The sequence below is a fragment of the Apodemus sylvaticus genome, chromosome 5, assembly GCF_947179515.1.
Source record: "Apodemus sylvaticus chromosome 5, mApoSyl1.1, whole genome shotgun sequence".
Lineage (NCBI taxonomy): Eukaryota > Metazoa > Chordata > Mammalia > Rodentia > Muridae > Apodemus > Apodemus sylvaticus.
In genome coordinates this window covers 113,694,598-113,721,319 of record NC_067476.1, presented here as the reverse complement: position 1 = coordinate 113,721,319, position 26,722 = coordinate 113,694,598, and the positions used below count along the sequence as shown (strand labels likewise).

The 26,722-nt window shown below is 39.4% G+C and overlaps 1 protein-coding gene across 1 annotated transcript in view; it reads right to left on the bottom strand.

Moving 5' to 3' along the window:
- The window catches only part of Atrn (attractin), a 118,463-nt gene that overhangs the window by 77,579 nt on the left and 14,162 nt on the right, over positions 1 to 26,722 (bottom strand). Inside the window, exons 2-6 of the mRNA XM_052183647.1 lie at positions 10,965 to 11,048; positions 10,247 to 10,360; positions 3,173 to 3,301; positions 1,928 to 2,133; positions 535 to 703 (exon numbers count right to left, since the gene is read on the bottom strand). Of these exons, the coding sequence (XP_052039607.1) occupies positions 535 to 703; positions 1,928 to 2,133; positions 3,173 to 3,301; positions 10,247 to 10,360; positions 10,965 to 11,048 (702 nt within the window). The remainder of the gene's footprint in view (positions 1 to 534; positions 704 to 1,927; positions 2,134 to 3,172; positions 3,302 to 10,246; positions 10,361 to 10,964; positions 11,049 to 26,722) is intronic.

Below are 26,722 nucleotides of genomic sequence, written 5' to 3'. Positions count from 1 at the left end.
TAGACAAAGGCCATTTAACACTAATAAGCTATAAACTGAAACCATCTGACATATGAAAACTATTAGTAAAATCAAAGATAAAGTAACCCCTATACTATATACTTAAAGAAAAACATCAGACGAAGGAACTTAAAAAGATAAATTATTCTTATATTGACAATGAATTCTTTGGGGCTTTCAATTGTAGAAAATCAACATATATCAAAAAAGTTTAGAAGAAAACTACCAAAGTTTAAACAGATTTTCCTCAGTAATTACTTATGATTTCTTGGCTTTTTATTATCTTTACACTGTAGTTCTTCAGGGTGGAAACCTAAGCTTCTTGCAGAAGCATTTAACAGCACTTCCAGAGCTGGTGATGCAAAGCATTACAAGCCTGTCAACCTGAACCAAGTCCCCAACACCCATGCCCAGGTGAAAGGAGAAAGCTAAGCCCACCAAGCTGGCCTTGGTCTCCGCTTGCACAGCACTGCACACACCCCTTATATACACTCAGACATAGTAAATAAAATGTTTAATTATAAAGCCACTTACGCTAAAACCATGCTGTAATCTGAATGGTTGAACATATATCCACCAATAACCCACATTATATTTCCATTGACCACAGCTTTATGAGAGGCTCTGGGAAGCTTTAAGTCAGAATATTCTTCTCGAGTCCAAAAAGACTGGTTAGCTGGCACAGGAATTGAACATCCAGGACCTAATCAAAAAAAAAAAAAAACAAAAAACCCAACAAATAGCTTCACAAAATGCAGCCTGAAAGTTATAGTATTCCATGTTCTAATCTAAGTGCAAAGAATGTTTAAAGAATCGTGTTTCTTTTAGCACTTTAGTGCAAACATCTATAACTTGTGGGGTTCTGAACGGTTTTTACACATACAGGAATTTTACTTGCATGTATGCCTATGTAGCACTTGCAAGCTTGGTACTCACTGATGTAGGAAAAAGATCCCCTGGAACTGGAGTTACAGATATTGTGAGCTACTACGTGGATGCTGGCATCAAAGCTGAGTCCTTTGGAGGAGTAAACAGTACTCTTAACCAAGAAGCCGTCTGCTTAGCACCCAGCATGAGTTTTTAACTTACTCAAGATACAGACCAAAAACAATCACTCCCTAATAAAATTTAATACTACACACTTTCTGATAATTTTGCAATAGTCAGGTTAAACTCTTTTAGAGGTAAAAATCTTGCTTAAGCAACATTTAGTAGAAAGTGCAGACCAAGGGGATATTATATTAATTCAAATGGAAAAGACATTAGGGTTAAAATATAATGACAGAACAAAATCAATCTAGTAAATCCAGGAGCTGAACAGATGAGAGAGACAGAGAGAGAGCGTTGTCCACTCCCGGGACTCCTGAAGGGGGAAGGTGTGCAAGCAGGCCAGCTGCCAGCTCCTTAATATCAACTAAGCTGGACAAACTAAAACCATTTAAACGAACACTTTCTTTCAAAATAAAAAGGTCCTGAGAACATAAGCATAGGAAAAAAAAAATCACTAAACCGATGATGGCTGTTTCCTCAAGGCCTGGGGAACTCCCAGTCGTGTGGGTAATGACATTAGATGCCAGCGGTGAGAGTCCAACAGGTGCTGATCATCTCTGAGCACAGTTTTCTTAGGAAACAGCAGTGCTGCCGCTTGTCCACCTCCCAGCTTGATTCTCTGCTTCTCTATCACCAGACCATGTTCCCTAATTTCCATGAAGAGTTGCAAAGGATTTGTCAAACCTTTCCACAATTCTAAGCAGATCAATAACAACCACATATATGTAAATTTTAAAGAATCTGAATACAGGGAGGTGAATGCCTAAATGCCACCTGATACATGATTAACATAAGGAGCTGCTAAAATAAACTCCCTTACAGTTCACTAAATGAGAACGTTCTGTGAAGGAAAGGACTTTGAAAGGGCAGCTCCTACCCTGCCAGTGAGGGAAGCAGGAGCACCCTCTGGTGTCGCTTGCATTACAGATGCCTCGGTGAGGAAAGCCACAGTTGTCTGTACAGTGAGGAATGTCACATGACTCCCCTTTCCAGTTTTCAGAACATTCACATTCAACAGTGCTGCTGCTGTTACTGCTCTTACATTCTCCTCGGCCTGAGCAATTATTCGGACACATGTCAAAACTACAAAGACAGAAGAAAACTAAGTCAACAATTTCAACTAAGCAACATTTCAACTAATGCCGACCTTCCTTGTACAGTTTCAGTTCGGTTCATTTGCAAACGTGACTACAGGACTTACCAGTCAGCCCAAGTGTGCTCACTGAGCTCTGAGTAGCTAGAGCCCGACCTTGCTGGAGTCGCAGATGAAGGAGGAAGAATAAATAACTCAGAAAGTTAGAGAAATTATAAAACAATAGAGATTGTGCAAAACCACTGAGACTTGGCTTGAGGCTGGCAACCAGAATCCTACTCTTTCCGGTAGCTCATTAGTAATGAGTTCTACAAAAGTGCCAAGTTCATGCTAGGAACTGGAGGAAGGGGAGGGGTCCAGGGAACTGCTAATATTCATGGCACACATTTCTCTGTAAAGACTCTGAGAATTAACAGAATTTAAGATTACTTTCCAGTGATGTAGTTAAAGGTCTTTAGTAACTTTTGTCAACTCATTTCAGATGGAGAAGAACAGTTAACTTCATGTATGAGTTTAGGTGTCTCATAACATGACTTAAGATAACAGTATTGCTACAATTTGAAATGATATAATTCAGACTTTTTAAAGGGGTGAACTGTTGACTATTACAATAGTTTAAAAATATAAATTACTTCTACTGATGACTGGTACTGAGACACTGCTAGTCTTGTTAAATTCACTCAGCCAAGCTCCTGACATTTTCTTCCAGCAGCAGGAAGAACGCCTCTCTCTTCCAGGAGATGCTCAGTGAAAAGGTCTAGAAAGACCAAGAACTGTGGTCCCAACCACTGGGGCTCACATTTGTTTAACCTTTTAGCTCCTGTTTCCTCAATTATGAAATGAGAAAACAAACAAACAAACAAAAAACAGTGCCTACCTCTCACTGAATACTTAAAAGAACTTTAAATAAGAAAATCCATATTAATATTTAGCAAGGAGCCTGACTAGCTGTAAGCTCCCCTCTCCCAATATATTAGTGTTATTAAGTGTTTTGAGTAGTATCACAAATATTAAATTTAAATATCTTACTTGTAAGTGATATTAAATCCAGTCAGATTATAAGCAGCATCACTGAAAAAATGCAGCAGTGCATAACCTGAAGTGACAGTGACTTCAGGGGCCGTCTCATTGCCATCTCTTTCAGGAACAATGAGGCCACTGAAATGTAAACACAGACCAGATTACAGCAATTTCAACAGAATCTGTCTATACAGCTTTCAATCTGAGTCTAGCCAGTTCTGGATCCGCTGAGGAACATATCTGAGTCTGCCATGCTCCCTTAATTCTGCTATTGTGTTACTATTTGATCCTGCTGCTCTTGTTCTAACACACAGTGTAAATGTAACTCTAGCCGGCCTCATACACCCACCTGCCTCCACCTCCTGAGTACTGGGATTATAGCCATGCACTACTATGCCCAGCTTCTAAAAAGCTGGTTTGAAATCAATGACTTTGGGTTTTTGTTTTTTTGTTTTTGCTATAAACTTTTTATGACACTCTCAAGTCTCTACAATTACATTATTAACAAACTTTCTGAATGAACAATTTCCAAACATACTGTTGAAAGAAAATATTTTATATTATTTTTTGTAATATATATTATCTTTTTAATATATTTTATAGATGCTTTATATAAATAAAAATAGAAAAGTTAACTGAATTTATAATCCTTATACTATTAGCTTTCAGATGTGTTTTTGTTGTTAAATGTAACATACATTTCGTGTTTATAACACACCACAAGCAATCGTCACTGAAGGCTCCAAAAGTTCTCCCTAGAATCTCGATAAGAACCTAGTAGGTAATATTTGAAGTACTGGATGCCAGTAAATTCATGTTATGATTTATTGAATAAGTGACTATCATTTTTAAGACATTTGACCCACAAAACCATATCACCTTGCTTTACAAAAGATATATGCTAACTTGAAGGCTGGAAGTGGTGGTACATGTCTAGTCCCAGTGATGGGGAGACAGACCCAGACAGATCTCTGTGAGTTCAAGATCAGTGTGGTCTACATAGTGAGCTCCATGTAAGTTTGCCTGTGTGTATAACTTGAAACCTCAATACAGAATGGACTACTTTACCAACAGTAAGGAATATTGTTGGTCCTGCTCATTTAATACATGATGTACTCCCAAGGTTAATTATTTTCATTTTTAGTTGCTCCTACTTTTTTCTCCATTATCAATTCACTACAACCACTACCACCAATCACATTTAGTTGACAGCAAAGGCCATCTGATTTCCTCCACACATACAACTTCACTCAACGAATAAACATCTTATCTCCTATTATTCTCTCCTTTTCACTCACTCAATCCCTAGTTCCAATCCCTAGTTCCTGTATTCTGAAGATTACACCAGGTAAATTCCTACTTCAGGGCTATGACCATCTTAAATGCTATGACCTAGCAATTCTCTTTGTATAAGAAAGACTTCCTCATCTATACACAGAAAAATAAAGAACACTACTATAGCACTATTCAGACTAAAAGTCACCTAATTGCTCATTTATGGGAGTTGATTAAATGAGTCATTACAAATCTGTAGGTCTGCAAGACTAACAAAGAGCTCATGAAGACAATAGAATAAAAAGGCACATAGCAAAATGACTGGCCTAGTGTACCTGTACATCTAAGTAAGCGTAGGTACATGCACATAAAAGTGACTACGAGAGAACATAAACAGACTGACAATGAGAAGAGGATGAGATTTTTCATTTAATTTGCCTGTATGTGAACACCTTTATGTACATGTTATCTGCACCAATGTGCATAGGGTACATTATGTGTGTATACATATTATCCACAGCAATGTGTGTAGGGTACATTATGTGAGTGTGCATGTTAACCACACCAATGTGTGTAGGGTACATGTGTATGTGCATGTTATTCACACCAATGTTTGTAGGGTATGTTATGTGAGTGTGCCTGTAGAGGCAGACTTCATTATCAGGTGTCTTCTTCAATTACTCCCCTCCTTTTTCTTCTGGAGATAGAATCTCATTATGTAGTACTGGCTGGACTGGAACTCACTATGCAAACCAGGCTGGCCTTGAATTCTCAGAGAGCCTTTTGAGTGCTGGAATTAAATGCATGTGCCATAACACAGCCCACCTCATTTTGGGGTGTAGGATCTTTCACTGAACCTGAGCTCACTGATTGGTTAGACTGGCTGGCCAGCAAGTCCCAGGAATTCTCTTGTCTCTGCCTCCTTGGCACTGTAATCACAGGCTCACAAACCACACCTGGATTTTTATTTGCGTCCTGGAGATCTCAATGCTTGTGGAGTAAGCAATTAAACAACTGAGCCACCTGCATTAGTATGGAGACAGAACATAGGATCTCTAAGATTCTGACAACACTCTAGGGCTTACAGAACACTGATACATTTTCTACTATGCATTCAGTTAATAAAAGAATACAAACAAAAAGCATGAGAAACATCTAAAGGCAGAGACAGACACAAACACATACACATACAGACACACAGACACACACACTCTCTTACACCTGTGTGGGGAAAACAAAGAGTAAGACCAGCTAGAAACAGGTATGTTACATGGTCAAAGGAAAAGATTGGGGATTTTTAATCACATGTGGGAAATACTGTACACTCCTAGTCTAGCACAGATTTAAGGAAAGAACAGACCTGAGATTCTGTTCTTCCACATATCCTGGAAAGTCACTGACTTTTCCAAGTCTTGATTTCTTCATATAGACAATGAAAGAAATCCACAGCAGCACAGCAAGGACCAACCAGGAGAGCAGAAGTGCTTAAAGCAATGTGGTGCTAGAAGGTGCTGACAGTCTCCTTACAGAGGGCATTTGAATGTGTAGGATGGATAAGTGTGCCAACGACAACTACAGAGGCTGGAGAAGGTAGGTCAGCTTTTTCACTGTCAAAGACATTTGGGCTGTTGCTTCTAATATTTATCTTAAAATCAGCTTTGGCAAATATAGATTTCTCCCAGAAGGAAAACAAGTTAACTCGTTTATGTCAATAATATGGAGTAAATAAACATAAACAGAGTCTATCTAGCTCAGCATGCAAGAATTCGAGAAAGAGAAGCTACTGTGAGTTACCACCCATGTCCCTATCCCTGTTCCTAAGGAAATCAATAAATGTAAATGTAGTCTAAGCTGCAGCCAGTTCTTCAACTGCCTACCCTAGGCTGCTCACAACTTCACCTTCTAATCACAGACTACAAAGTATGATCAACCTTTGAACGCTGCGATATGTTATTATCAATTACACACAAATCTCATAATGTTTTAAGTAAGTCTCTGATGATTCTGTGTTGTGCCCCAGTCATATAAGATCCATAGGTCATAGGGTAGACATTCAAGACCACCAACATTTGGATTTTTTTTCTTTTGGCGTGCTGTATACACTTGCTAGTGCAGGTACCCAAGCTCACGTGTGTACATATACATGCAGGCTAGAGTTGGGTGTATTTCTTCTATCACTGTCTACTTATATTTTTTATTATTTCCGTTTGATATATGTAGGTGTTTTACCTGCATGAATGTGTATGTTTGTTGCCCACAGAGGCCAGAAGAAGGTACTTAATCCTCTGGAACTAGTTACAGGTGTTTGTGAGCCACCATGTGGGTGCTGGGACTCAATCCTGGGTCCTCTGGAAGGGCAGCCAGTACTTTTAATCAATGAGCCATCTCTTCAACTTCCTTCCTTCCTTCATTCATTTGTTTATTTGTTGGTTCATTCATTCACTCATTCATTCAGTTAGGCTGGCTGGCCAATGAACTTTAGGAATCTATCTGTTCATCTACCCCCTCTTTCCCCATCCAAATACTGGGGATACGGGCAGGTACTACCGGGTTCCTGGGTCTTCATGCTTCCCCAAGTGAACCTTGGAACCATTTTGAAAAATTACAGAACTATGTATTTTCTTCATAAGCCTGAAACTCAGCATAACTGTCTCAGGCTAACATGGAGTCCCTGAATATATACGAGGGACAACCTAACTTTACCAACTGTACTATGAAAATTTGCTAGTATATTTGTCAACACTTAATTGCAAAACATCTGATAAAAACAACTTACAGGTCAATAGGCAAGGAGGCACATGGGAAGGTGGATTCGAGGTAATCACTGGGTTCACTGAATTTAAGTACAGCCTAGGTAGGCTACATGAGATTCTGCCTCAAAAAATAAATAATAAAACTTATGGGGAGGGAAGATGTATTTTGTTTTCAGAAATTCCAGCCCATCCTTCAAGGGAGGTATTGTACAGCAGGGAAGTTCCTCAGCCTGTATTAAAGGTGGGTCCCTGTGGTGGTTTCAGTAAGATGTGCCCTCCAAGTCTTGTATTTGAATAGTTGGCCCTCACTTGGCACCAATTTGGTAGGAATTAGGAGGTATGGCCTTGGTAGAAAAAGAGTATCACTAGGGTTAGGCTCAAGGTTTCAAAGCCTCCTGCTATCCCCAATATACCTTCTCTGCCTCCTGCTTGCAGTTCAAGCTATGAGCTCTTGGTTACTACTTCTCCCATCTACCCCTGCTGTCTCTGCTCCATCATCATGAACTCCTACTTCTGTGAAACAGTAAGCCCAAATAAGTTCTTTCTTCTGTAAGTTGACTTGATCATAGTATTTTATCACATCAACAGAGAAGTAACTGATATTCCCCCAGCCTTGCTAGGCCAGTGTTTTGCTTACATGTATGTCTGCACTGTGTGTGTGCCTAGTACCTGTGAAAATCAGAAGGCATCAGAGCCCCTGGAAATGGAGTTATGTATAGTTGTAAACTACCATGTGGGTATTAGGAATTGAACCAGGATCCTCCTCTGCAAGAACAACAAAGGCTCAACAAAGGCTCTTAACAGCTACAAACCCACATCACAGATTTTTAAAGTGATAGACATTATCACCTTAGTTCTAGATAAAGAATGTGCTTGGCATGATAAGTACTTAAAGGTTTTCTTGTGTGTCTTTTATATTATTTCAATATAATTTTATGAAATTAACACTCAAATATGTTATAAGTTAAAGTTTTTGTTTTTCATTTTTGTCTTTTATCTATGTAGCTCTGCCTGGCCTGGAACTTATGGAGGCCAGACTGGCCTCAAACTCAGAGAGACCTGAATGCCTTTGTTTCCAGGGAGCTGGGACTAAAGGTGTGTGTCACCATGCCCAACAGTAGGTAGTTTTAATACCTAATCAGTGCATTAGTTTATGCTCTTGATTAACCAATATTCTATACATAGACCTTCCCTCAAACATCTTTGCTTAGGACAGTTTATAGCCCACTTATTTTATTCTTGCTGCTGACATGAAATTTTTATGCCTATTTATCAAATACATAGTCCAAGTAAACTCTATGTACAACTGCTTGGTTCATATTCTTACAATGGCTATGGCTAGCTAATTCAAAGGCCAGTCGCATAAAAGGGGCTCTATGTATTCTGATTAACAAATGCAGTTATAGATGAATTCCTAAAAAGTAGTATCATAACAATATCATACTTAGTTTTTGTGCTTCCATTATAGTTTGAGGTGCCTCCTACCATAATGCAAGGTATATTTCAAATAATAGATAAATACATGCTTAACACATGGCAAATGCCATTTTAAGTGCTTAGCACGGCCTGCTCTTTGGCTCCATTAAGTGAAACTCTTTAGTTCTCAGTTCAAATAATTGTTGGAGAGCTATAGGAGCACTGGGTGGAGAACTGTCTTTTACTGGGTCCCTTGCCTCCTTGTGTACCGCATAGTCCCTCACTCACTACGTGGCATTCCAGCAGACTACCACCAAGGGAAGAACAGAAAAATGTCCATTTCTTTCTAAAGTAAAGAAATAAGGGGTCAGTAAGATAGTTCAGCAGATAAAAGCCATTTGCCTGGAAATCAAGTTCAATACTTGGAACCCCTGGAAAGGTAGAATGAGAAAACAGATTCCACAAAACTGTCCTCTAATCTTTACATGTGCCAGCCCCCCCCAAATGCACACACATACACAGTAACAATAAACTTTCAGAAAATTTAAGCTGTCAGGCATGGTGATGAATGTCTTTAATTCCAGCTCTTGGGAGGCAGAAGTGGGTGGATCTCTGTCAATTCAAGACCAATCTGGTCTATATAGTTAAGAGTGTGTGCTGGTCTTGATTCCCAGTCCCCACATCAGGGGGCTGAAACTTCCCTTAACTCTGGCTCCAGGGACCAGGCCCCAGCAAACAAAAGAGAACCTATCTCCAACAAGGGGGAATGTAATGACCAACACGTGAGGTTGGTCCAACCTTCTATGCACACTGTGGCACGTGAGTACCTGCACCAAAGTACACACACACATACACATACACACACACACACATACATCATACACTCATGTACACTGTACACACAAAAAAAATTTAAACATTAAAATAGCAAAAATTCAGTGCAGCTCATATAACTGACAAAATTGCATTATTTTATTAAATTATTAATACAGATGTATTGGGGAGGGATTTACAAAACAAAACTAGCAAGTTCGTCATTCTCAACAGGTAGCCATTGTCCAATTTTTAAATAGTTTTCCAAAAAGCTTCTCCTATCCCTAATAATACATATACACAAAGCGAGAGAATTATATACCTATTCAAAAGTGATTCCTAAGGGTCTTTGGAATGAAATACATACAAGAACAAGAAAGTTATGGTTTCTGATTTAAATTTGTCACAGAAATATTATCAATATAGTCGAAAACATTTTAATGTAAACTTTACCACCATCACAAACAGCAGGTAAATTTAATAGTATTATCAAAACTTCACAGTTCAAGAATGTGAAATGAGCCGGGCGGTGGTGGCGCATGCCTGTAATCCCAGCACTTGGGAGGCAGAGGCAGGTGGATTTCTGAGTTCAAGGCCAGCCTGGTCTACAGACTGAGTTCCAGGACAGCCAAGGCCATACAGAGAAACCCTGTCTCAGGAAAAAAAAAAATGTAAAATGAGTCAGGCACAGTGGCACAATCCTTACTCCTAGCCCTTGGAAGGTGGAGGCAGGAGAACCAGAAGTTCAAGGCTAACCCTGGCTATACACTAGCATACATCCTGGAGACACACTTACATTCAGAGAGGAGAGAATGGCTGGGCTTACCTAAAGGCAGCAATCAGAGGTGCATAAATTGAGTCTCCATCATAAACATATAAATGGTCCCAGCTACATTCTGTAGCAAAATGGTTGAAGCGAAGTCTCATTATTTTATTTGGCCTAGAAAAATAATTAAGTAATTTATAACAATCATAGTATTAACTACTAAAACAGACTTTTAAAGAATTTATAAGGAGAAAATATCATATACACAGACGCACACACAGCTTTCGTGCATGTCAGAGATCTAGTTAGTATTTGCTATGTATAAGAGAAATGAAGTATGTGTCCTGGGAAACAAGAGAGCCGTGGGCTGACTTCAGGGCCTTTGAAGACTGTTCCCAGCCCTGCTTTTAGCAGTCAGCAGCATGAGGAGTCCACTCTTCCACTGTGGGATCAAGGATTAAACTCAGACTTGCTCAGCAAGTACTTTACCTTTGCCTACTGAACCATCTCTCTGGTCCCCCCAAAAAATAAATTTTAAAAAGCAAAACCACTATCCAAATGAAAAGCATTACTGAAAGGTCTTTTTGCAGTATGGTGTGGTGGTCCACACTTACAATCCTAGCACTCAGCAATCAGAGGGAGCATGTCAACATTCAAGGTCAGCCCAAGTTACACAGTAAGGCCTTGTCTCAAGAAATAGTAATAACACAATGTAAGTATTTTGTGCTATACTGAGCTCTTATAATAAATTAAAATAAAATCAGCCATTATAACTTACTGTCCTTCAATGAGCCATGTGCACTTCGTCTTATATTTATAATTCCCAGGTCCATCTGTTACAAATCCAGAAGACCCAGTAAGTCTGTAATTTAAATAAAGAAAAAATGTCAGTCAAGATTTCATACAGTATTATCTTTCATGGTTGTAAAGACAAAAAAGAAATTAATCAGACTGATACAATAATATGCACTACAACTAGGAGGCCATGACTGGACAGTTACATACACACTGGATGAAATAAGTTTCTGTGTGGAGAGAATCTCTTATGCAGTGTTCAGAAGCGTCACCTGTCACTAAAGCGCGGTCAGCCTATTAGCAGGAAGAGGGAGGTGGAGGCTCCAGCACAGAAAGAGGGTTTCTGGGATAGAGTCAGTGGTGCGAGGAAGTGGGGGTAGACAAGGACAGATGGACTATGACACAAGGATGGGGACTGGGCAGCAGCAACAGAGGATGGGACATTACACAACTCTGAGGAAGACGGTCACATGAAACTGAAAGAGAGGCACGCAGCCTCGCGGCATGACTTAGACTAGTTTAAAGGGAGTAACTGAGTTATGAACTAATGGCAACCAGTCAAAGCTATTGGCCTAGGCGTTCATTCATATATAACAAGTCTCAGAGTAATTTTTGGACTAGGGCATGGTACCTGTGGAAAAGCCTGTGGTTACATATCTGTCACACACACAAAAGGATACATTCAAAGCAAGAGGGACAAACAATAACAAAATAACAATCATTTTAGTTAGGAAAGCAAAGTTGTACATCAGATCATAAAAATGGCTACAAAAGCCAGGAGTGGTCTGGCTCATGCCTGCAACCTGAACTTTTAGAAGGCTGTGGCAAGAGGACCACTAGCCTGAGCGGCCTAGACAGCTCCAGGCAGGTCTAGGGTATAGAGTGAGACTACGTCTCAAAAAATATGATAAAATAAAATTAAACAAATAAATAATGTAAGGGCCAGAAATACTTTATAAAGTTTTTTTTTTAAACTCTTAGTCGTAAAGCTAAGTAGTTCCAAGGAAATACAGGTGAAACTGCAATACAGAAAGACAGCGGTCTTGGTGGTCCACAACACTAGAAGACCCATCCAGATTCGCTTCTGAACTCAATGGCCACTTGCTACCTTACCACAGCAGTATGTATCAGAGCCTAGATTTCTAGCTCAGTGGAGTGCCTGGATTTTCATATTTTTGCAACTTTCTCATGTTAGGCACATCTGGCATCTCACTCACATTTTGACTCCATTAATTCTAGTGCCTGTCTATCTTCTCATAGTTTTATCATTTATACTTTCTCCTTTGCAGATTAATGAAAATTCTACACAAAGGAACTACCGAAATGGCTCAGTGGTTAAGAGCACTAACTGCTCTTCCAGAGGACCTAGGTTCAATTCTCAGCACCTACATGGCAACTCACACCATCTGTAACTCCAGCTCCAGGGGTTGGTCAGATGTCTGACTTCCACAGGCACCAGGTACACACATGGTACAAATATATACATGTGAGCCAAACAATCATATACATAAAAAAATAAAATAAAAATGAAATTTGACTATATCCATTTGTTAAAGCCCAATTTGCTAACTTTTTTTTTCCAGGTTAATGTTTAATACCTCTTTTACAGAAAGAATACCACCTGTGTATTTTTTGTAAGATATATTTTCTCAACTTGCTTTTTTTTTTTTTGTTTTGTGTCAAGTATCTTTGACTACTTAGAAAATAACACACAATAAAGGAGACACTTACTTCCTCACTTCCCTCCCATGGGATCAGCTGCCAGGATCTAAAAAGCACTGTCTGTCAGTAATGTGCCCTTACTTCAGCGTCAGCAGCCAACACTGCATAGCTCTTCGTCAGACACTGAGGATAGCAGCAAGTCATCCTTGGTCTTCCATTTATTACATTAATATCTAGGAGGATCTATTAAAAAAAAACTCAGCCTCTTTTGTTTAAGAGGATTTATTTTTGAGAAAAGGTCTCATGTGGTCCAGATTGGCCTCAACTTGCTAAATAGCAGAGAATGGCCTTAAACGGCCTGCTTCTATCTCACTAATGCTGACATTACAGGTTGGTGCCACCCTGCCTAACAGCCTCTCCATTCCTTAACCTCAGCATTAACAATCTTTCCCTTTGCCATCTATATCTTAACCATCCATCCCTCTGGCCTCTGCTAGTATTCCTTACAGTACTACCAACAAAATTTAAATTTTAAGTTTCCTATCTGATCACTGTCTATCTCTTCCAGTCTATTTCCCCCCTTCCAGTGAGTCATCTTCCCACAGAGACTACCAATCTACTGAGCCATGATGTCTTCACTAATCAACAGCCACATATTTCTAGCTCATTTACTTAAGATTTCTTGTACAGACCATGATAAAAATCTGATCTCCCAATTCCCTCAATTTTGTTTCCTTTCTCTTCTTCTGCACTTGCATAATATAGATACCTATGGACTCTGTCCACACCTACTGCACCCCAGGGTTGTCAGCTTAAACAACTCTGTTTCCTTGTGTCCCAATAACCAGAAATGCATACTCACTTAAGGTTAAGTTCTAATACACCTAACAAAAAACATGTAAGGTAATCTCATAAACTATCAGTAGCCAGATGCTCAGGAGCATTTTTTCTGTCACCCCCAACACTTGGTTTCTACATAAAAACTCAAGATGATTCCTCAGGCTGCTATGATTAAACAGACCCATTCCATCCAGCACAAGGAGGGAAAGGAAACAAAGAGCACACTCTCCTAAGTCAAACATGAAAACTCTCTATATTCATTAGCCAGAAGTAACAAGCATACATCTACATATAAAGGAGGGCAAGGAACTTTAGCCACTATTCAAAATGTGATAACAGAGGCCCCAAAGCTCATGATTCTCTATCCTAGAAAAGTTGATAATAGCTATAAAGAATAATTACTCATCTTTGTCATAGCATGTGATCTAATACTTAGATGTGAGACAAGTCTGTGAATGACATCTAGGAAATATTTTCTCATTCTTAAGAAGACAGGAAGACATGTATTTCCCTGTCAAGGAAGGACTCTGCCAGTGACAGTGGTGAACATGGCCATTACTGTCCTTCAGGGACTGTACTACCACACCATGCCTTTCCCAGAACAGCCCAAATTTTTGAAGGTTTAAAGGTCCAAGCATTTCAATCCAACATGGGTCCCCCTCACAGGCAATCCTTGCTTAAGAGCTCCCCTGGCCAGTCTGCCCTGGGGCCCACCTATCTTTACAACCCCTCTCCAGCACTGCTTATAGGTGTGCAACTTCACACCCAGCTTTCTGTTGGTTCTGGGTCTAAACTCAGGAAGCTGTGGTTACACAACAGTACATCACTGATTGAGCCATCTCCTGAGCCACAGCCACAGCACTAGCTTTTGGGAAGTATTTGCTAAGTCAAGAGTTTGGGCCCAGATTGGTTGTAACAACACCAGAGGAAGGTTTTTATAAGAAACAAGCAGAACTAGTTAGGAAAAGGTTGAGCTTTGGCAGAGGGGAAGTTCTTGAGCAAGGACTGCCTGAAAGAGGTGTCCCAAGTTGGAACACTAGAACCTGAAGGGCAGAGAATCTGCAGATCTGGTGGTTAAGTCAGCAGTGGCACTCTCAATTTCAGAAGTAAAATTAAATTCACCTTTCACAGGTGAAGGGAAAGCTTCTTCATTCTCACCGCTAATTCTGATTTTCTCAAAACACCTCACCAGCATGTTCAGGAATAATGATTAACCAGCTACCCATGTTCAGGTTCTTTTGGGGATACCACTGGGGGCCCTCTCAAGGTCTCTGTCTCTTCTCTCTCCTTTTTAAATGGCTTTACAGAAAGAGTTTGGGGGATTCTCCTTCTGTTTTGTTTTTGGCTTTTTTTTCTTTTCTTTTCTAAATAGTTTCAGAAGATTGACTGTAGAACTTCGTTGAATGTCTGTAAGAATTCTGCTGGGGCTCCATCTGGCTCTGAACTTTCTTTTATCTGGCAGGCTGTTTATTACTATTTCAATCTCCTCATTTGTATAGCTGTTCTATTCAGGTTGTTGGCTAATTCTTGGTTTAATTTTGGCTGAATCAAGAAATTCATTCACTTCTTTGGGGCTCTCCAAATTTAATATATTAGAGGTTTTTAAAGTATTAGCTTATAAAATTCTTAACGTTTCTGGTATCTGTTGTAATATTTTCCTCTTCATTTCTCATTCTGTTCATTTAGGTCCTCTCTTTATTTTGGCTAGTTGAGCCAAAGGTCTGTTGGTCATATCTTCTCAAAGCACCAATTCTCAAAATCATTGACTCCTAATATTTTCTTTGTTTCTATTTCATTTATTTCTCCTCTGAGTATTATTTCTTGCCACCAACTAGGTTTAGATTTAGTTTGTTTTCATTTTTCCATATTTTTGAGTTGCCACATTAAGCCATTAATTTGTGCTATTTCTGATATTTTTTAATGTAGGCACTTAGAGCTATATATTTCTTTCTTGATTTCTTCTTTGACCCATTCATCATTCAGTAATGAGTTACTTATTCTCAAATACAAGGAGCTTTTGTATTTACTAGATATTTGACTGCTGAGTGTTTTAAGTTTTACTGCACTGTGGTCAGAATAACTGGAGTGACTGCAATCTTTTTGAACTTGTAAATTCTTAGGCAAGTGGGTGGAACTGGAGAATGTCATCCTGAGTGAGGTGACCCAAACACAAAAGAACACACATGGTATGCACTCACTGATAAGCAGGTATTAGCCCAGAAGCTCGGAATACCCAAGAAACAATTCACATATCAAATGATGCCCAAGAAGGAAGGAGAGACCCTTGGTCCTGGAGAGGCTCAGTGCAGCAGTGTAGGGGAACACCAGGACAGAGAAGTGGGAAGGGGGTGATTGGGGAGCAGGGGGAGGGAAGAGGGCTTATGGGACTTTCGGGGAGGGGGTAATCCAGGAAGGGGAAATCATTTGAAATGTAAATAAAGAATATATCAAATAAAAAAAAGCTGGTTTTGTGTCTCAAGTGTGGCTTGCTTTAGAAAAGCTCTGTGTGTTCTAAGAGCTGTGTTCTTTGGCGTTCTGGTGGAATACTATGTAGACCTCTGTTAACTCCATTAGATGTGTGATGTTGATCTATTACAGAAAGCAGGGTATTGAAATCACCTACTATTAACAGACTGATGTTATATCTAGTGGTATAACTTTTATAAAATTGACTATATCAGAGTTTAGTGTGTATAATTAAAGATACAAAATATTCCAAGTCTCTAAAATATCCAAAATCTCTCTGACACTCTAAAGTCTCTCTGGAACTCCTCAATTTTTTTTTTAACTGTGGACTCCTGCAAATTAAAAAAATAAGTGACATACTTTCTTATTCCAAGAGTAAAGAGTCAGGGAACAGTCACAACCAGATCAAAGCAGAACCAAAGTCCAGTGTCAAGCTCAGTACCAGCCTTCTGACATCACCATCTTCTAGGCTCCAAAGGCCTTGTCACAGCACACATGTCTCCTAGTCTTAGGCAGGCTCCATTTCATACCTGCTGCTGTCCTTGGTGGTTGTCCCACGGTACTGGCATCTCTAAAATGCTGGAGTCTCTGCAACTAGGCTGCACCTTCACCATTACCTCTCTGTTGGGACTGACCCACCACTTTAGTAGCAAACCTTAACTTCTTTCCATGATTCCTTTAATCTTGGGGCTTCAACATCATGGGGTTGCACAGTCATTATGCAAAGCCTTGGCTGCTTTCCATGACCCCTTCATGTCTTCAAAACCAGTACCTGGGTGACTTAAAAGATTACAAAGCTTGGCTGCCAGAAAGAGGTACAGCCTTCTCCTATCCTATGCCAGCTCCTGTGTGCTGTAGAAACCCTTTCCGAACATTCTGCCTCAGTATTGCAGGTCTCTTCTTAATCAAAGCTGATTCTCCAGCCCCAGGTGACCAGTATTAATTGTCCAATAAAGTGAAGGTTCCATTTCGGTGGTTGTTAATTCAAAATATCAAATGGCCCTGATAGTATCTTAAAATGACACTCAACCTTCTTTCTGAAACTTCATGGGCCAGTCTCCAACACCTGTGTTGTTCTCACCATTCTTACATTCCAGCTTCCCACAGAACAGACCACTAAGCTCTAATCATTAAATATCTTTTCTAGACCAGAGTTCCTTGCACAATCCTCCCCAAAACAACACTGTCAAGTCTTTCAGAGGAAAACAACTGTGATGAACATCATGACAAGAATCAACCTGTGGAGGAAAGGGTTTATTTCATTTTAGTTTATAGCTGATCACTCAAGAAGTCAGGACATGAAATGTAAAGGCCGGTGCCTGCAGGCAGGAGGAGCTGGAGCAGAGGCTTACAGGCTTGCTCTCCAGCACTTGCTCAGCAGGCTTTTATATGTACCCCAGGACCACCTGCCCAGGAACAACACCACCCACAACGGGCTGGGCCCTCCAATATCAACCACTAGTTAAGAAAATGCTCCAAGACTTATAGACAGGCCCATCTGATGGGGCATTTTCTCAACTGCCACTTCTAAAATGACTGCAACTTGTGTCAACTTGACATAAAATTAATCAGCACAGTAGTACTCACTGTAATCCCAATGCTGGGGAGGCAGAGACAGGAGGATTCTGGGGCTAGACAATCAGCCAGCCTAACCTAATCAGCAAAACCCAGGTCCTAGTGACAGATCCTGACTCAAAACACAAAGTGGATGGCCCCTAGGGAATGACACCTAAGTGATTGAATTTGGCACTAATACTAAAATTATTTCCACATCCCCAAGTTTCACCTTTGGAAGTGGTGATAGTGACTGAACCCAAAATCTTGTGAATGCTAACTCTATGTCCTATCATTGATATATACACCCTTGCCTTTAATTTAGTTCTTAAAAACAATTCTTTATAAAACTTACCATATTTATCTTTAGTATATATGCATATTATGGTAAATATTAATAGAGGGTTTCTTCCCCACCTTGGATCATTTTCCCACATAAAGGACACAAAATCTTTACATTTATTATAAGCCTTTAAAGCACTAGAGCTGGGCAGATATCAACCCTCTGTGGTTGTTTTGTCTACCTACTTCCCTGTCAACTTATAACTTGCCATGTTCCACCTGGGTCACTCTTACTCCAACTGGCCAGCCCTCATGGCCATGTTTTCAAGATTTACTTACCCTGTAGTGTTTTCTCTTCTCTCCACCTTCTCTTTCTTCCTCATAGTCTCTGTCTCAGACCCCAAGCCTGAGAACTGAAGCCCTACCTACCTCTCTTCTGCCAAGCTTCAGGCTGTAGGCATGTATGTGTGTATTTACTGAGCAATCAGAGATAACCTGGGGAGCAAGACTACATAACACGCCCTGGTGTACATGAGGATCTGCATGACCCTGAGGCAATCAGACTTTGGGGGCCAATATTTAGCATTACAGAACTCAGCAACAGACTGTTGCTCAATACATATATTATCACATGTGCGTGCATGTGTGCACTCGTGTATGAGCTCAGGGGTGCTCATCCATGGAGTATACAGTGGAGGTCTAGGAAATTTTGGGGAACAGTTCTTTCTCTCCACTATGGGTTCCAGATATAGAACTCAGATCATCAGGCTTACATGGCAAGCAGTTTATTACCTACCAAGCCATCTCACTGGCCTTTGATATAATTCTTTAAAATAAAAATACAAAGACAAAGGTTCATCATGAATATACACTCAAGCTAATGGGCATAAAATGCAACAGATAAAGCATGTGATAATCAATAAAAACTAGCAATAAAAACCTAAGTTACAGTACTATTCAAGTACAAGTGATATAACATTACAAATATGTAATCTGTGCTTTACTGTCTAAGACATTCTGCTACACTCATTCAAAATTACAATACCACAAAGTTATTCACATATACACAAACAAATAAATACCCTACAGCCTGTAATCCCAGATAATGGAACAACTACAGTAGAAAGACTGTGTAATTCAAGAACTGAAAAATCATCTTAGACAACACAACAAGAATTCATCTAAAAATAATCAAATTTAAATAAAAAATAAAGTTCAAACCCTGTATTCTACACTCACTAATTTTAGTAAAGACAGCAAAACTACGTACCAAGAGGTACACCTACATGTCATATAATTTTGAAAAAATATATTTATTGAAATACATGAGTCCTAAATAAATAAACACATTAACTATCCTTACAGAAGAGTTTTTAATCCATCTTTTATTAAAAAAAAAAAAAAAAAGACAAAGAGTCTGGAGCTGCGGCTGCAGACCATCCTCTGCCACTGGGCTCTATACCCAGATGGTGCAGGGAGATAGCTAGCCTCCCAGGAGTGCAGACAGGCCTGGGAGCGCAGGTAGGACCACCCCTGCTGCTCAGAGGAACCTGACCGAAACCCTGAGGACACAAGAACCCAGGGGCAGCCTGGGACAGGGGTCTTCTGATTTCCATCTTCACCCAGAGTAGATCCTGGGCCACAGAGCTACATACCCAAATACCACCACAAGAGAGCTGCTCTCCCAGAAGTGCCTACACACTTCCATGCACAGGTAAGACCACTACTTCTCTTCAAACTTCTGGCCCAAGAGGGACCTACTCAGAGCCATCAAAACACAGGACCAAAGATCAGCTGGGAACAGGATCCTTCTAGTTTCTGTCTGTACCCCTGAGTTGACTCTGTACCACAACTCTCCACAACTAAATTCCTCCCAGAAAGAACTAGTCTTCCAGGAGTACTGATACACAGGCTCGCAGGACAGATAAGCCACAGTCAGAGACAGCAAGACAAGCTAACACCAGAGATAACCAGATGGTGAAAGGCAAATGCAAGAATACTACCAACAGAAACCAAGGCGATATGGCATCATCTGAACCTAATTCTCCCACAACAGCAACTCCTGGATACCCCAACACTCTGGAAAAGCAAGATTTGGATTTAAAATCACATCTCATGATCCTGACAGAGGACTTTTAGAAAGACATAAATAATTCCCTTAAAGAAATACAGGAGAACATGGTTAAGCAGGTAGAAGCCCTTAAAGAGAAAACACAAAAATCTCTTAAAGAATTACAGGAAAATACACGCAAACAAGTAAAGGAACTAAACAAAACCATCCAGGATCTAAAAATGGAAGTAGAAACAATAAAGAACTCACAAAGGGAGACAATTCTAGAGATAGAAAACCTAGGAAAGAAATTAGGAGTCATAGATGTAAGCATCAACAACACAATACAAGAGATAGAAGAGAGAACCTCAGATGCAGAAGCTACCATAGAAAACATTGACACAGCAGTCAAAGAAAATGCAAAATGCAAAAAGCTTGTAACCCAAAACATCCAGGAAATTCAGGACACAAAAAGACCAAACCTAAGGATTATAGGTATAGAAGAGTGAAGATTTCCAACGTAAAGAGCCAGTAAATATCTTCAACAAAATTATAGAAGAAACCTTCCCTAACCTAAAGAAAGAGATGCCTATGAATATACAAGAAGTCCACAGAACTCCAAATAGATTGGACCAGAAAAGAAATTCCTCCCATCATATAATAATCAAAACACCAAATACACACACAAAAAAGAAAGAATATTAAAAGCAGTAAGGGGAAAAGGTCAAGTAACATATAAAGGCAGACCTATCAGAATTACACTAGACTTTTCACCAGAGACCATGAAAGCTAGAAGGTCGTGGGCAGAGCTCATACAGAACCTAAGAGAACAAAAATGCCAGCCCAGACTACTATCCCCGGCAAAACTATCAATTACTATAAATGGAGAAACCAAGATATTCCATGTAAAATTTATACAATATCTTTCCACAAATCTAGCCCTAAACAGGATAATAGATGGAAAATGCCAACACAAGGAGGGAAACTACACCCTAGAAAAACCAAGAAAGTAATCTTTCAACAAACCCAAAAGAAGATAACCACACAAACATAAAAATAACATCAAAAATAACAGGAAACAACAATCACTATTCCTTAATATTTCTTAACATCAATGGACTCAATTCCCCAATAAAAAGACATAGACTAATAGGCTGCATACTTAAACAGGACCCAGCATTTTGCTGCATACAGGAAATGCACTTCCGTGTCAAAGACATCAGAATAAAAGGCTAGAAAACAATTTTCCAAGCAAATGGTCCCAGGAAACAAGTTGGAATAGCCATTCTAATATCAGATAAAATCAACTTTCAATCAAAAGTCACCAAAAAAGATGAGGAAGCCACTTCATACTCATCAAAGGAATAATCAACCAAGAAGAACTCTCAATTCTGAACATCTATGCTCCAAATGCAAGGGTACCCACATTCATAAAAGCTTTACTAAAGCTGAAAGCACACATTGCACCTCACACAATAATTCTGGGGGGCTTCAACACTCTCATCAATGGACAGATCAGGAAAACACAAACTAAACAGAGATACCGTGAAACTAACAGAAGTTATGGACCAAGTGGATTTAAGAGACATCTATAGAACATTTCATCCTAAATCAAAAGACTATGCCTTCTTCTTAGCACCTCATGGTTCCTTCTCCAAAACTGACCATATAATCAGTCACAAAACAGACTTCAACAGATATAAGAAGATTAAAATAATCCCATGCCTCCTATCAGATCAATACAGATTAAGGCTGGTCTTCAATAGCACAAAAACAACAGAAAGTCCACATACACATGGAAGCGGAATAATGCTCTACTCAATGATAACTTGGTCAAGGAAGAAATAAGGAAAGAAATCAAAGACTTTTTAAAATTTAATAAAAATGAAGGCACAACATAACCAAACTTATAGGACACAATGAAAGCACTGCTAAGACGAAAACTCATAGCTCTGAGTGCCTCCAAAAACCAACTGGAGTGAGCATACACTATCAGCTTAACAGCACACCTGAAAGCTCTAGAACAGAAAGAAACTAATACACTCAAGAGGAGTAGTTGGCAGGAAATTATCAAACTCAGGGCTGAAATCAACCAAGTAGAAACAAGAACTATACAAAGAATCAACAAAACCAGGAGCTGGTTCTTTGAGAAAATCAACAAGATAGATAAACCCTTAGCCAGACTAGCCAGAGGGCACAGAGACAGTATCCAAATTAACAAAATCAGAAATGAAAGGGGAGATATAACAACAAAAACTGGGGAAATTAAAAAAAAAAAATCAGATCCTACTACAAAAGTCTATAATCAACATAACTGGAAAATCTGGATGAAACAGACAATATTCTAGACAGATACCAAATACCAAGATTAAATCAGGATCAGATAAACCATGAAAACAGTCCCATAATCCCTAAAGAAATAGAAGCAGTCACTGGAAGTCTCCCAGCCAAAAAAAAAAAAAAAAGCATAGAACCAGATGGTTTTAGTGCAGAATTCTATCAGACCTTCAAAGAAGACCTAATACCAATACTCTTCAAACTATTCCACAAAATAGAAACAGAAGGAATACTACCCAACTGGTTCTATGAGGCCACAATTATGCTGATACCAAAACCACACAAAGACCCAACAAAGAGAACTTCAGACCAATTTCCCTTATGAATATCAATGCAAAAATATTCAATAAAATTCTTGTCAACTGAATCCAAGAACAAATCAAAATGATTATTTACCACGATCAAGTAGGCTTCATCCCAGGGATGCAGAGATGGTTCAATATACAGAAATCCATCAATGCTATCCACTACATAAACAAACTCAAAGAAAAAAACCACATGGTCATTTCATTAGATGCTGAAACAGCATTTGACAAAATTCAATATCCCTTCATATTAAAAGTCTTGGAAAATTCAGGAATTCAAGGCCCATACCTAAACATTGTAAAAGCAATATACAGCAAACCAGTAGCCAACATCAAACTAAATGGAGAGGAACTTGAAGCAATCCCGCTAAAATCAAGGAATAGACAAGGCTGCCCTCTCTCTCTCCGTATCTATTCAATGTAGTACTTAAAGTTCTAACTAAAGCAATTAGACAACAAAAGGTGGTCAAAGGAATACAAGTTGGAAAGGAAGAAGTCAAACTATCACTATTTGCAGATGATATGATAGTATAATTAAGTGACCCCAAAAACTCCACCAAAGAACTCCTAAAGCTGATAAACAACTTCAGCAAAGTGGCTGGATATAAAATTAACTCAAACAAATCAGTAGCCTTCCTATATTCTTAGGATAAACAGTCTGAGAAAGAAATCAAGGAAACGACATCCTTCACAATAGTCACAAACAATATAAAGTATCTTGGTGTGACTCTAACCAAACAAGTGAAAGATCTGTAAAAATTTCAAGTCTCTGAAGAAAGAAATCGAAGACCTCAGAAGATGGAAAGATCTCCTATACTCGTGGATTGGCAGGATTAATATTGTAAAAGTTGCAAAAATGGCCATGTTGCCAAAAGCAATCTACAGATTTAATGCAGTCCCCATCAAAATTCCAACTCAATTCTTCATAAAGTTAGAAAGAGCAATTCTCAAATTCATCTGGAATAACAAAAAAAAAAAAAAAAAAAAAAAAAAAACTCAGGATAGCTAAAACTATTCTCAATAGTAAAAGAACTTCTGGGGGAATCAGCATCTTGGACCTCAAGCAGTACTACAAAGCAATAGTGACAAAAACTTTGGTATTGGTACAGTGACAAGCAGGTAGATCAATGGAATAGAATTAAAGACCCAGAAATGAACCCACACAACTATGGTCACTTGATCTTTGACAAAGTAGCTAAAACCATCCAGTGGAAAAAAGACAGCCTTTTCAACAAATGGTGTTGGTTCAACTGGCGGTTAGCATGCAGAGAAGAATGCAAATCTATCCATTCTTATCTCCTTGTACAAAGCTCAAGTCCAAGTGGAACAAGGACCTACACATAAAACCAGATACACTGAAACTAATAGAAAAGAAACTGGGGAAGAGCCTTGTCGACATGGGCATAGGGGAAAAATTTCCTGAACAGAGCAACAATAGCTTATGCTCTAAGGTTCAAGAATTAACAAATGGAACCTCATAAAATTACAAAGTTTCTGTAAGACAAAGGATTACTGTCAAAACAGCAATCAACTAATTGGGAAAAGATCTTTACCAACCCTACATCCAATAGAGGGCTAATATCCAATATATACAAAGAACTCAAAAAGTTAGACTCCAGAGAACCAAATAACCCTATTAAAAAATGGGGTATAGAGCTAAACAAAGAATTCTCAACTGAGGAATACCAAATGGCTGAGAAGCACCTAAAGAAATATTCAACATCCTTAATCATTAGGGAAATGCAAATCAAAACAACCCTGAGATTCCACCTCACACCAGTCAGAATGGCTAAGATCAAAAACTCAGGCAACGGCAGGTACTGCCAAGGATGTGGAGAACTCCTCCACAGCTGGTGGGATAGCAAGCTGGTACAACCACTCTGGAAATCAGTTTGGCGGCTCCTCAGAAAATTGGACATAAGTACTACTAAGGACCCAGCTATACCACTCCTGGGCATACACCCAGAAGATCCTCCAACATGAAATAAGGACACGTGCTCCACTATGTTCATAGCAGTCTTGTTTTTAATAGGCAGAAGCTGGAAAGAGCCCAGATGTCCCTCAGCAAAAGAATGGATACAGAAAATGTGGTATATTTACACAATGGAATACTACTCAGCTATTAAAAACAATGAATTCATGAAATTCTTAGGCAAATGGATGGAACTAGAAAATATCCTGAGTGAGGTAACCAAATCACAAAAGAACACACATGCTATGCACTCACTGATAAGTGGCTATTAGCTCAGAAGCTTGGAATATCCAAGCTACAATTCACAGACCAAACAAAGCTCAAGAAGAAGGAAGACCTTCTTCTTGAAAAAGTATGAATACTTTGGCCCTTCTTAGAAGAAGACAAAATACCCATGGGAGGAGATACAGAGACAATGTGTGGAGCAGAGACCGAAGGACGGACCATCCAAAGACTTCCCCACCTGGGGTTCCATCCCATATACAGTCAGCAAATCCAGATCCTATTGTGGAGGCCAACAAGTACTTGCTGACAGGAGCCTGATATACCTGTTTCCTGGGAGGCTCTGCCAGTGCAGGACAAATACAGAGGTATGGATGCTCACAGCCAACCATTGGACTGAGCACAGGGTCCCCAATGGAGGAGCTAGAGAAAGAACCCAAGGAGTTGAAGGGGTTTGCAGCCCCATAGGAGGAACAATAATACCAGTATCCCCAGAGCTCCCAGAGGCTAAAGCACCAACCAAAGAGTACACATGGAGGGACTCATGTGTCCAGCTGCATATGTAGCAGAGGACAGTCTTGTTAGACATCAAAGGGAGGAGAGGCCTTTGGTCCTGAGAAGGCTCGATACCCCAGGATAGGGGAATGCCAGGACAGGGAAGTGGGAGTGGGTTGGTTGGTGAGCAAGTGGGTGGTAGGGATGGGATAGGGGGTTTTCGGAGGGGAAACCAGAAAAGTGGATAACATCTGAAATATAAATAAAGAAAACATCTAATAAAAAAAAAAAAAAAAGACAGGGTCTGGAAAGATGGCTCAATAGCTAAGAGAGCATCAATGTTGCAGCAACCACATAGGGTGGTTCGTAACTGACTGCTGTAACTCCAGATCCCTTAAATGCCTCTGGCTTTCATGGGCACCTGCATGTAAATGCAAACACCCACACACACTTAATTAAAAATAATAAAACTTGTTGGGCAAAGATGGCACACACCTTTAATCCCAGCATTTAGAAGGCAGAGGCAAGTGGATTTCTGAGTTTGAGGCCAGTATAGTCTAAGGCACAAGTTCCAGGACAGCCAGGGCTATCCAGAGAAACCCTGTCAATAATAATAATAATAATAATAATAATAAATCTTAAAGATAACAAATTTCCCCAGCCTAATCTCAGCATCAGTTATTGAAATTAAAAGTCAAAATGGCTAAAAACAAGGAAGACAAATTTGAAGTGTTCCATGTCTGGGATCTATTTCAGAACAATGAAGAGAAAAGCACACTAATATAAAAATGGAACTGAGATAACTGCTTATCTTTTATAAGATTCTTTATCATGACTAAGTATGGGCATCAAAACAAACAATTCATAAAAATGCATTACAAGTGGCCAATCAGAATGTGAAAAAAAGGAAAGATCTCTACAAGGTTGATACAACAAGAAAACTCCAAAACATAAGACAAAACACATAAACTCCACAGGAAAATTCACAATTAAGAGTTGAACTTTCTGTCTGTATGTTTAGCTATTATAGGACATTTTCTTGGTATGTATGATTGTCTAGATTTAATTCCCAGCATCACAAAAAGAACAAAAGATGCCATAAAATTAAGACAAACTCCATTGATTCTAGTAACAAACCTGGGACAATCTCTGTGCAGGAAATTATTAACAACATGAGACAAAATTTTAGATGCATATATCCTCTGGTGCAGCAATCTTATATGAGACCTTATTCCTAAAGGTAGACCCACAAATACATAAAATGATGTTTGCACTTTTAAACAAGATTTTTCTTGGTTTGTTTTAAGAAAGGGTCTCAAACCTAGTTTGTCTTGAGTACACACAAATGTACTTTAATACTAACACTCCATAGGTAGAGGCAGTGGATCTCTAGGACCACGACTGGTCTACATACCAAGTTCCAGGCCAGCCAAGGCTATGTAGTGAGATCCTGTTTCAAAGGAAAAAAGAAAGCAAGGTAGAGTAAGGAAGGAGGCAGGAGAGGGAATGATCAGATGGCCCTTTGGGGTTAGAGAAATGGTTCAGCAGTTAGAAGT